At 35.4% G+C, this 13,377-nt stretch overlaps 1 protein-coding gene across 1 annotated transcript in view; it reads left to right on the top strand.

Annotated features, from left to right (window-relative positions):
• The window catches only part of WDR72 (WD repeat domain 72), a gene marked incomplete at both ends in the record, with an annotated part of 189,697 nt that overhangs the window by 102,770 nt on the left and 73,550 nt on the right, over positions 1 to 13,377 (top strand). Inside the window, 3 exons of the mRNA XM_082852380.1 lie at positions 2,671 to 2,762; positions 6,790 to 6,869; positions 12,137 to 12,332. Coding sequence (XP_082708506.1) covers positions 2,671 to 2,762; positions 6,790 to 6,869; positions 12,137 to 12,332 — 368 coding nt within the window. The remainder of the gene's footprint in view (positions 1 to 2,670; positions 2,763 to 6,789; positions 6,870 to 12,136; positions 12,333 to 13,377) is intronic.

Below are 13,377 nucleotides of genomic sequence, written 5' to 3'. Positions count from 1 at the left end.
CTTATTTACGACATTAAAAAATTATCATTATTTGTTATATTTAGCTCTCTAGCCTCCCTCCTCCCCCCTCCCTCCCTCCTCTCCTTCCTTCCTTCTTTCCTTCCTACCTTCCTTCCTTCCTTTAGATGAAGAGTAAATATGCAGCATCTCCTTTAGCTTAAAACAATTTTAAGAAAATCTTCCTTTTAACTCTTTGAGATTGGAGATGACTTTGGGCAATACATCTATATGTTTTAAAATTTATTCATCCAACAAATATCCATTGCTCTCATAATATGTGCCAGGAAATTCACAGTACTGGATGCTGAATGATTCAATAGATAGATAGGTAGATAGATTCACACACACCTTGAAATCCATTATACTTGTTGTGAATTAAGTATGAACAAAAAACATTTAAATAAATGCCTATGATGATATACTTCATATATCATTAGGAAAGGAAAAATTTGAAAATTTCATACCTCAAATCCCACTGTTTAATTCATACTTCGGCATATTAAAATAGAAGAGGTTATCATTAATTCACTTATAGAAAGTACAGTTTAGTAATAATAGGCATTGTTTTTTGAGTGTTTAATATCTACTAGTCACCATGTAAGGCCTTTACATACATGATTTCACTTCATGTGCACAGCAAAGCTGGGGTTTAGGTACCATTATTTTGTTTATTGTATAGATGAGGATATTGAGGCTTATGGAGAGAAAGTATCAACCCCAATATTAATTCAGAGCCTTACAAGCTGATTCAAGGCTGGGCATCAGTATAACTCCAGAGCCTGATTGCTAACCTTGACTCTGTGTTTACCTTCTCCCACTGCTAAAATTCAATATACTTTTTCATAGTCTGATGTTAGAAGATTGGATTCAATTCATCAAGTGCTTACTGAATATGTCTTTAGCACTAGCTCATAGAAGAAATATAAATAAATTTCTCATTTGGGTAGGAACTAATTGAAATGATGAAGATAATGCATATGAAATAAGTAGAAAACACTGAAGGAACAAGGAGAAATATTTGTAGTATAGGTAAGTATTATAGGTGGTCAGAATAAAGAGAATAATTAGTGTGAGATGAAACCATCAGAAAGCCTTTATAGAAGATGTGCCGTTTGAACTGCTCAGTACATGGTGGTAAATAGTCCTTGACATTTCTATTCTTTGGTAAGAGCTCAGTTCAACAAATATCTGTGTCAGGTACTAGATAATAGAGTTCCTGCCTTCAGTGAACCTACAGTCTGGTAGCAAATCCATATGGATTATGTAGATTCAGTGTTAAGCTCCCTATCATTATAATGCTTCTCTGCTATAGGGTTTTCCATTTTCTGTTTGGTGGCCCTAATAATGAGAAAACAGAGACTGTGAATTTCATTATTCATATACTTAATTTTCCTCTATTTTCTTTTCTTCTGTTCATTACTATATATATATATATATATATATATATATACACTTATATAATATATAACTTCATATTTATAATTTATATATATAATATATATGTATTTTAATTTCAGTTAGGCACTTTTCTTTCTATTACTAAGAAAATTAAATAACACCTAAAGTATGATAAAAAAAATTGTAGTCAGCCAAGCCTGAAAACCTGAGAATGAACCCTGGTTTTGTTGTTAAACTAGTCATGTGGCTTTGGACTAGTCACTTAGCCCCTCTGGGCCTTGCTTTCCTCATTTGCAAAATGAGATGAATAGAATAGGTGATCATCAAGATTTTTTCAAATTCTTAAAAACAACTTATATTTGTTAGCCTAATCATGATCCCACAGAGTCCCGCAGATGAGGGACTCAGTCATTGTCGCCAGAGGTTTTCATCCTAAGTTTGTTCCAGATACTGAATACAGGATGGGAAGGATATATCTGGCGCCCTTTAGGGGAGATTAAGGGCTTTCAGCATGCTTTCCATTAAATGGCCTTAAAATCATTGCCACACTTTAGTTAATCTTTAGAAAGTTCTGCATTAAAACAAATTATTGAATGGCAGTGTCAGGATTAGAGACTGCTTCCCTAAATAAGCCATTTCAGATTTGATCTGCTATTGGAGACTGCATGTTATATTTAGGGAAATCAAAACAATGTGTATTGGATTTGTCACTCCAAATCCTTCCAATAAATTTGGCCATTTTGCTAACATTTCACTGTGGTTGTAAAGGTGGAGAAATCTTTTTATGCTTAACAACTGAGTGTGTGACGAAACTGAATTTTAAGGAAAGAGCTATCTGCCTATGAGAATATCCCTGGATAGTATCTGAATGTCCTCTCATTGAATCACTGGACTAGGGTAAAGCCTGTCTTCATCAAGTCCTGATGGTACCTGGGGATAATTTGTTGGCAGCTATGAACATATTAGGATTCAAATATTTATTACATTAGCCACAAATCACATGACCTAAAGTCGCAAGGCCCCTCCAGTAAAAGTGGATCACAAGATAATTCTGATAAACTAAGATTCACAATTCACTTGGGGTTAGGGTTTTAGGTAAGTTAAAGTGGGGAAAAAAGATTCACCGAAGAGAATAATGTCAAAGATATTGCTAAAAATAATGTGTTCAATTCCCAAATTTGTTAAAGTGGTCATGCAGTCATATCGTCAATTTATTTCTCAAAATGTTTTTTATACATCTTTAATAATATCCTTTGAATCTTATTTCAACAGTTCTTTCACAATGGAGTCTGTGCATAAGAAGATGAAAAGTCCTGGGGATGATATTTTAAATATTTCAAGCTTCTACGGTTATTTACGAAATGGTAAAGGAGTTACAGATATAGTCTAATAATTTTTTTTCTTCTATGAAATAAAAGTGCTATAACTGGATAGCACCCTACAGTTTAGAATAAGAAGTGTGCATGTTTATTGTTTGATTCAGTCTGTATTTTACATGGTTATAGTTTTGTATTCTGTCTATATTTGAAATATACATGAAATTTTGTTATTAAAGTAAATATCTTATAAGACATGTAATATGATAGATTTCATCAAATGATCTTTGAAATACCTAAAAGTATGAAACTTTTCAGCAAAGGACACATTTGAATATTAAATTAAGGTCATATGTGATTTATGGGGAATTTACTGTATCAATATCTTTATTACCAAATAAGTAATTATTATATTAGAGAGTTTTACAGTTATTTCAGAAGATTATATAATGGTCCTTGAATTCTTCTGAGTAACAGTCTTGGTGTTTAGATTTTCTTTTGATGCCAAATGGCTAATTCATCTCTAAAACCTGCTTCTCCAAATTTTTGACATCTCATTAAATGGCAGTCCCATCTTTACAGTTATTTAGGCCAAGAACTTTAATGTCATATTGACTTTCCCCTTTTTTCTTGTACCCCACATCCAATGTTTTAGTAATCATGTTGGTTCTACCTCCAGAATATATCCCAGATTCTGACTGCTTCTCTCCACCTACATGGCCAGCCCCCTGGTGTGAGCCTTCATCCCCTCTTGCCTGGATACAGAAGCCTCCTAACTACCCTCTGCTCCTATTCTTGGTTCCTACACTCTATTCCCAACCAAACATCCAGAGTCATCTATTTGAAACTAAGTCAGAACCTCATGCTACTGCTTAAAACCTTTCAGTGGCTTATGTTTCACTCTGAATAAAAGCTACAGTCCTTAGGATAGCTCACAAGGCCCTCTATAACCTGGCTGCTCTACTTACGTCATCAAACACACACCCCCATCTGACCTCATCTCTTTGTACTCATCCCCTGCTTCACTCCTTCCAGCTTTGCTGGGCTTTTTAACTCTTACCCACACATGACAGGCAGGGTTTAGGGTCTTTGCACTGATTGTTCCCTCTGTCTAGAATGCCCTTTCTCCAGATTCCACAGAAGTCAACCTGCTGCTCCCCACCTCCATCCTCCATCCTTCAATTCCTCCTCCAATACCATCTTATAAGTGAAGGTGCCCTCCCTTCTCCCCCGCATACCCTACCCCTTTCCCTATTTTATCATAATCCTTTTCACTATCTGACATGCTGTATAGCATTTTTCCATTTGCCATCTACTTCCTGCTACTCAAATGTAAGCTCCAGGGAGGTTATTGGGTTTTTTTGTTGGTTTTTTTTTTACATCTTTATTGGAGTATAATTGCTTTACAATGGTGTGTTAGTTTCTGCTTTATAACAAAGTGAATCAGTTATACATATACATATGTTCCCATATCTCATCCCTCTTGCGTCTCTCTCCCTCCCACCCTCCCTAGGTTATTGTTTTTTATGACAGTTTTATTCACTGCTGTGTCCCCAGTTCCTAGAACAATGCCTGCAAGGAATTAAGCAAGTACTTTTGGATTAATGGATGAACAGAAAATAGAACAATGGTTTTGGAGATAAACCACTAAGGTTCAAGATCAAGTTCTGCCACTTACTACTTAACTTTGGGTGTATCTTTTACTCCTTTAAAAGCTGAATTTACTGCATTTGTAAAATGGGAATAAGATTCCAGAATTGATGTGCATTTTGCTTCCAAAGTTGTGCAGTATGTGGTCAATACATTGGTATGACCTGAACAACACTGCACAGTGGCCCTCTCAGGGCTACTGAAAAGAATATTCATTTGGGATATTTTAAAGCGAGAGTTTATTAATAGCTTCCAATTATTAAGCCCCTAGAATGTCCAAAGAATTATGCCAATGACTTTACATTACATATTACCTCAAATAATATATAAACAGCAGTGCACAGTAGGAGGATCTATCTCTGTTTTACCCTTAAGAAAATTGGGACTCAGAGAAGTTAGATGAGTCACTCATAGTCAACCAGCCGACAAGCTGAAGGGCTAGGATTCCAGTCCAACTCCGTCTAATTCCATACTCCTGTTCTTTCCACTATGTCAGGCCACTTCTCATATTTATGATTACAAGTCAAGATTCCTCTATATGATCCAGTCTGGATTGCCAGCCTTCTCCTTAGATAGTAGCCCTTTTTAGGGTTATTTGCTCTAATTTTCATTTTTTTATAACACTGGGAAAGAGACTAGAATTTAAGGTACAGTATAAGTAGTTTCTGCAGAGACTCAGGGATTTGCTAACCAGAGCCAAGGAGGCCCCAACTTTTCCTATGACTTCCCAACCAAAGCAGCCTGAGCAACTAGTGTTATTACTGAACAATCTCCCTGATGTTGAGAGGTGGCATTTATAGCATTTAAAATTCAGTTAGGTACTAAGGAAACATAGTTTTATGCTTTATAGTCGCCAGATGGGAGGTGAAGGGAAAGGAGGGATTCACTTCATGCTATTAATTCTATAAAGTCCAAGCCTGAGGAAGCCTGGGATGTTTTCTTTTTATCTTTCCCCCTGAAGTTATAATTAATTCTTTAACTCACTGTTATTGCCAAGAAAAGTTGGCTGTCATTTCCATCTCATATTAAAATTTTAACATCACATTAAAGTGTGCTGTGAAGTACCCCATGATGCCAGTAAGTAGTTACGGTTGAGACCGATACTTAGCTTTGATGGTGGAATCACAAGGTCAACAAAGTGAGAGAGGGAGAAAGGAAAGCGATCAAAAGAAAATGCTCTGTTACCTGCTGTGCTCATGAAGAAATGGAAAATACGACTTCAAACTCATAGTGTTGTATCATATCACATCTTTTATGTACTGTTCTTGGGCATTTCAAATTCACATCATAGGTTCCATCAGGAGAAAATGATGATATTAATGAGCAGAAGTTTCTTATATATTTCTTTCATATTGTCAGTTTACATTATATCAATACCTTCTATTACATTTCCCTTCACCACTAATGTGAGATATATACACACACACACACACACACACATATCTATTAATATATAAAATGGTAATTCAATGAAAAGCATCTTGGACTAATACTAACTTAAATAGTTGATCCAGGATTTCAAACATTAATTTAAATAGACAATTATAGCAATTTTCCCTCCAGTGCAAGCCTGCATCACTCTTCCTTATCTCGCTCCTGGATCTGGCACCTAGATAATATACTTTAGCCATCAGAAAGCCTTAATTCATTGATTTTTTCATTTGGATGATAATATGTTCATTTTCAATTAATGAAAGGGCACTTATTAAGTGCTTTTTTGTGTAGGGAACTGTCGGACACTCTATGGATCAATTTAAATAAACCAAGCCATAGCTCACTCTTAAAATTTCACACTGAACATTAGGGCAAATAGATAGAAAGGACATTTAAAAGGGCAAACTTAAAAAGAAACAATACATAACAAAATGAGTCAAATTAAAACATAAGTGCTATATCTATTGATCAGAGTAGTATAGCTCGGTAAGGACGAATCAAAGGAAGCCTTTTATAGGATTTTCTGTGTGACAGATACTGCTTCATGGCAAGGTAGAATTTCAGGGATTATTTATATGAGGAAGGCATTGTAAAATTCAGTGATCTGTTTTGGGGGGAATGTTGGTCATTGTATTTTGTTGGCAAAAAGGTACTGAAATGGGTTTAAGGTATACAGATGAATTTGATTTGATGTGAATGTGTATTAGTATAATTGTTAGAAATATATATATATAAGTTAATTAATGTTTCTTGACTCTGGCTATATATGAAAATCATCTGAGATACTTTTAAAAAGTATTAATGCCTGCTCCACCCTCACCCAGGGACCTATTAAACCAGAATCACTGGAAGATTGAACCTGGGCATCGGTGTTTGTGGGGAAAAAAAAAGGCTCCCTAGGTGATTCTAATGTGCAGCCAGGGTTGAAGATCATTGGGCTGCATCCATGTGTAATACTCTGAAGATATAAATGTGTTCTATATATTTCTAGGTAAGAGTGAATCCCATCTACCTGAAGCTGACGTTTCACTTTTGAAGCTAATTTCCTGTTGGAAAGACCAGTCTGTCCAGGTATGATACGGTTCATGTTCTTGAAGTTATTGGAAGAGTTCCTTGCTGCTGTGGTTCATTCATACTCCCCTTTACCTGAGAGTATACGTTAGTAGGTACTCTTGTCCTCACATATTTTCTTCCAGGGTATTTCATTTAATAGGACTAATGCAGAGACTAATAATGAGGGAAAAGTGGAAAATAACATGCAAGGATGCACCAAGTTAAGAGGCATGAATAGAAAGGGCTGAGGAAGGGATGTTTATGTTGTTACAGGTAACTTATTGCCCACTGAGGTTTCAGTTGGTGGCAGAAATGTCTACTGTTTGATTTCAAAATCGGATATAAAAGTCCGTAGGCTTGCGAATTTGGTAGGTATAATTAGAAATCATTTTTCTATCCTTTTCATCTGTGAGCTGATATAGAGAGTTGGTTTCCTCAATGTCCAATTTAAGTCTTTCTTCTTCTTTTAAGGATTTTTTTGTGGATAGCTTTGAACATTGTACAATAAATATCTGTGCATTGATTAGATGAATATTTATTGGAACTTTATTCTTCATGGGCTTAATAAATGTCAAATTTGCAAGACAAGAATAGCAATAATTCCAATTACAAATGGTTAATTTTGGTTACAGGAAAACAAAGAAAGTCAACTCAGAACAAATTATGGGGGCTGACACCATAAAACCAAATAAACACAGTTGGGATGGTTATTAAAGCCATGGCCTACATGATTTGCCCCTCGCCTAACCTCTTTCTTCATCATTCTCCCCCATTCTCACTAGCCACGTTCATCTGCTTATAATTTCCAGAACATACAAAGCTCATTTCCACCTCAGGACCTTACTATTCTCTCAGGCTGGAATTCTCATTTTTTCCATTCATCATTTGGGTATTTGCTCAAAAGCCAACTCCTCAGAGAAGTCTTCCCTGATCACTCCATCTAATATTGTCACCATACCTTGCTGCCCCATGCTCCAGTTACCATCACATTATCCAGTTTTATTTTCTTTGTTGTGTTTGCTTTCAGTGGAGATTATATCATTTTCTTTTTTTGCTTGCTTATCTTCTGTCTTTTCACTGTAACAGAAGCTTGCTGAGAGCCGGGACTTTGCCTGTCTCAATCACCCCTTTCACCAGTGACAGTAGCCAGTCAATATATATTTAATGAATGACTGAATGGCTCTGCAAAAAGCATCTGTGATAATCAAATAAATATTAGTATATGTTGACTTACCAGCATATTTACAGTCACCCTAAAAGAGTCTCTATCAAAGGTGGGATTTTTTTTCCCCCAGTAGCCAAAGAATTTCTCAACAGGGAAAACAATTCTTAAGGAAAAAAGAATTCAATCAAACAGTTATCCTGAGCTTCTCTAATTAAAGATCTTTTGTAGTTGTTCGTTTGACCTTAAAATAAATTTTAATGTGGTTTGGATATGTTTGGACAAATGGAACTTAAGGTTCTATGATTCTATGACCTTGTGTAAAATGCTGGCAGCAGGGCAAATATTACTAGAGCATTTATTACTCACTCTGTATGAAGTTTAAGCTTCAAAATTCTCCTCTCATTTCTGCCACTAACCTGATGAATGACTCTGGAAGATAGGTTTAACTTGTTGATTATTTATTTTACTCATGTGTAAATTGAGAATGAGAATTCCTGGGGCCCTCAGGAAAAACAGAGGCTCTTGCAAGTATCCATATAAATCCTTCATTAACCAATCCTCAAATTCCTTATAAAGCTGTTCATTTAAGCAGTTAGTCAAATCATGTTAATTTGAATCTGCTTTTTAATGTATTTTAGGAACACTAGGTGGTAATGGAATGGTTTTGTAAAAAAGAGCATAATCCTACTTCAGAAATTGAAGGGGGCGTACCTTTAAGGGAATGGGTAAGGATGAGTTAATTTCGCAGATGAATGAGTTTGCCTGGAGATTGTTTTTTGTTTCTCACACATGAAATATACACAACATAGAAATAAATGCTGGAGAAGCAACAGCAGGTTTTGGGGTTGCTAACTTGCATGTTTCTGAAGCAGCACTAACATTCTTTGGATTTTATAATCTGACACTAGTGGGTGAAATCATGACATCCAGGCCTCCTGAGAGAAGTATTGCTGTTCCAGGAGATGATGCAAGACATGAAAGGCTCATGTGAGCCTGAGTGTTGGGAAAATGCTTCTATACCAGAAAATCTGGACACTGAAACCACAAGCAGGCCACAGGGGCCCTTAAGAGTCTTTATAATACTCTGTACTATTTTACAATACTTTGCTGTTTCCAGGTGTTGGTAGAAAACCATTAACATTTTTAGCTTGCTATGGCATAGTAATACTTCTAGTAAAAAGTATATGGCCCAGATGTGGCTCTCTTTTCCCAAACAATGGATTTTTAAACCTTATTTTAAATCTGCACATTCCTTCATAAGCGTGTAATGCTTTGCATATCCGTCTTTTCAGGAAAACTGTATATGCATTTGGAAGACAGCTTTATAGCCATAGTGCTTTCAATTTCAGCTCAGTGTTAACATCACAAAGTTATATAAAATAATGTCTACAGATTTTATATTTTGTTGGGAAAAATTCTATGCCTACTACCTATCTACAAAATTTATCTACTCTGTTTATATGCTAGAGACACTTAAGTACTGACAGTCAGAAACTATCATTAAATTTTACTTTCCATAGTGTATATTTTTAAAGTATACAATATCTATTTCAATTCCATTAGCCTGGTTTTAAGGCTCACTGTATACCAGATACTGTAACATTATTATATGCTTATATAAGTTGTACCATTTCTCTGTGTATTGACTTCACACTGAACACAAAGCATATATTTTGAGTTTGTCTCCAATTGGGTATGTGCCATTCTGTATTCACTTTTAAGTTTTGTGGCTCTGAGTAACCTGCTCATTGTGGTTAATATGTTTCATTCTGCTGTTTCTGCTTCATCTTGCTTTTTAATGATACTCATATTGATTATTCCTGCAATATGCATTTGTAGTGACAAATATGTCAAAAAGTTTCAAAATTTAACAGGTAAAAAATGATATGGTCATGATATATAAATCTAATAATTAGAAATGTTAATTGAAGCTGCATAAATCCCTGTATTTTTTTAAGAAAGAATATTGATCCAAGTTGTTATAGAATATTATATCTAGTGGAAAGAGGACTTTCTAAATCACAGTTGTGAGAGGGCATCCATAATCCCATGGGAGCATATGGCCAAACTGCCCATTCTGAGGGATAGACCATAGTCTGGATGTACTACAGTTCTGAGGATTTCCTCTAATATCTTCCTGATTTTTATAGGTATGAACAGAAGCAAGTTCCATACAGCTTTCTGTGATTGAAAGCTCTCATCCTAGCCTCTCTCAGCATCACAGACTGTTTTATAAGTATGGACATGAAGTCCCAGAGAAGTACGTGACTTGTCAAAAGTTACATTTGTAGTAACTGTCATAGTCAAATCAGGAACTTGGACCTTCTCATGTCAGATTGAGAGCTCTGTTTACCACACCATTCATGTCTTGGAAGCAGTGCTATCAAATAAATGTGTGGCAAAATTAAAATGACATAAATGCGGTGTTGTAAAATTGTCCATGAATAATTAATACAGGTTATCCCACCATAATATCTACATGATAAGCATGATTCACTTATTGTGATATAGAATAGTATATGTTAATAGATATCATAGCTAATAGTTAATATACAATGTATCTCAGCATATGGTAGATATTAATAAGCATGACTCATCAGTATCATAATGTGTAGAATTCTATGTTGTGTTCATGGCATGCAACAGCTTTCACAGTGTTGAGTATCTCCTCACATGATGTAAGCATTATGTACCTGTATTGTGACAGGCAGTACTACAATGTTAATAGATTTGGTAAGCAATAGTAAAATCATATCATTCATTAGCCTTTTTTCACGACCCAACCAAGCATCTGACTGGACAAGAATAGGGGGATGATCAGTGATCAGGCAGCTCCTCTGATACTTTCAGGAAGCTCCCTATATTTAAAACTCTAGAATAGAGTTTAGAACCCAGTTCCTTCTACTCCTGTAGTTTACCTAGCATCTGCCATCAGCAAAAACTCTCAAGTGTCCCTGGAACCTAAAGGTTTCACATGCTACCAGGACACATAAAAGGGACTAAATACATATTTAAATGAATACCTACTCTGTTTTGGGCATTAGCATCTCTCGATCACCAGTTTCAGTGGTGTTGTCCCAAAGCCCTAGCTCTAGGCATCCTATGGGTAGACTGGGAATAAGGCAGAGGGGACGATGGCAATTATGGAACATGAGTCATCTTGACAGAGTATAGGCTTTTGAAGGGAAAAGAGTAGGCATTGGGACATGGCTATGTTAAAGGTTTAACTATCAGCCAGGGGAGGATATTGGAAAGGTGTCCCAGGTTCATCTAGATCAGCAGTGCCCTTCCTTTTCTCTCACCAGTTCAGGTCTTGGCTTTCCTTGAACTCTACCTAACTCCTGGACCTTACCTCATCTCTTACCAGGAAGGGGCTAAGGTACTGTCACTGGCTTTTTACTGAGATGTAAGAGTATAGAACCTTGGGCGGACATATACTACTAAGGACATAGAATCAGGGGTTAGAAGGCCTGTCCACCATGTCTGTGTGGAACTTGGGATGTCACATCCCAGGTTCTTCATTTTAAAAATGAACATATTGGATTAGATGCCCTGTGCTAAATATCTCCCTTCCCCTTCCCTCAACCACAGGTCCTTGACTGGGTAGGTACAATAATCAGAAGGCAGGCCTTGCAGTATTTTAAGCCATGTAAAACCATATACACATACACACAGTTTAGTGAGATTTACTATTAAAGTCTTGTCTTTAACTTTCTGTATTCAACCTAGTTTAAATCAAGGGTTTTTAGCTAAATCGTGTTTTAGAGCTAGACACTGAGGTACTAAACCTGTCTTTCAGAACAATGTGATATATTAAAAGTTTCTTTATCTTCTGGTATAAATGAAAATATTTTATGAGAAAGAATTGAGAACTCCCTTTAAACTTTCCTTTTACATTCCCTTGAGGTTTTTTTAAAAGAACAGTATGATGATTTGGGTGCCAATTTTCAGTAACTGCATTTCAATTGTTTCAGATGGTAATTTTCGTGGAATGGAGCATTCCAATTTATGTGAGACTTATTCAAATCAAAATTCTAGACTTTGGGTTTTATATAAGACTCCAAGCATTTATGATAACACTAAAAATAATTCATTAAAAAAAAGAAAAAAAACTTTACAGGTAACTGAAGCAATACAAGCTGTTCTTTTGGCGGAAGTTCAACAGCACATGAAAACCTTAAGAAAAACACCAGTCGACAGTGAACCAGTGTCGGTGGCAGAGAATGGTGACTATGAGATGACACAGATCCTGCCAAAGACTGAATGGGCCAAGGAGCCAGAGTTACAGTGTATTACAGACACTTTGCCTCTGCAAAGTAAGTGCAAAATTTATTGGTATGCTCTTTCATCAGAACTTTTTCTACTACTCAGAACATTTTGAGAATGAGTTCAGAATGTATCATTTCTGCAAAAACCAAGCCAAGTGCCCTGTTTCTGACCTTTTCTGCTATCAGTTTCCTCATATGTCAAGTTTCTAATTCTAAATTCTATTATAATTAATAAATTCTTTACAGAACAAAATATATGTTATTTATTAAAATGTTTTAAAGTTAAGTCAGTAAAAATGAAAACAGAACTAACAGTAATAGCTTAATGGGACATACATTATAAGGATACCCTGATAATAATGGGTCCTAAATTTGTTTTCATTTGATACCATGGTAATAGCCAGGTGCCATTTTTTTTTTTCTTTTCTGGCAGTAAGAAATGTACTACAAACTAAAATTGCACTGTTTTACAGTTGGACCACTTGATTCTTTCTATAACAAATTTTATCATTGTAACTTTATAATCATAGTGTTTATGGTTTTGACTAGCAACTGAATCTAAATTTCTGCTGTAAAATGTCATCTGATTTTTCAGCCTGTTAGTTGTGACTTAAAAATGAAAATTAAAAAACAGTAAAAAATCATTAAGCAAAAATTTGATTTTCAACTTCATTAGTAAGGTTTTGATGAACAAATGAATTTATAATATAATTGAATATATATATTTGTCAGGAAAACATGTTACAAATTGACATGTTTCAGGTTGAAAGAGATTTTTCTTTGGGACTCAGAGAAATGTTGCTATATTTAAAATGTTAACTCTTAAAACAGGTGTCATTCTTAAAAATGCATTATATTTATTTCTTATTATTTTTATAAGATTACTGACTAGAGAGCATTATGTAGTGAGAGAGTATATGCAGCAGGAAAAGGCTTTTTCAGTAAAGGGCAAAGATCAAAATAGATAGAATATTTCCTAATGCCAACACAGTCAGCAAGGCTGGTAAATTCAATAAGTAATTTGTTAAAACTCAATGGCAATTTCAAGTCATTTGTTTACTTGTTGTCAAGAAATTAGCTTTAATTATCTGGC

The sequence above is a fragment of the Leucopleurus acutus genome (genome assembly GCF_964270905.1).
Source record: "Leucopleurus acutus genome assembly, chromosome: 1".
Taxonomy (NCBI): Eukaryota; Metazoa; Chordata; class Mammalia; order Artiodactyla; family Delphinidae; genus Leucopleurus; species Leucopleurus acutus.
The sequence above is the reverse complement of the archived record's forward strand: the minus strand, read 5'-3'. Positions and strand labels throughout refer to the sequence as shown.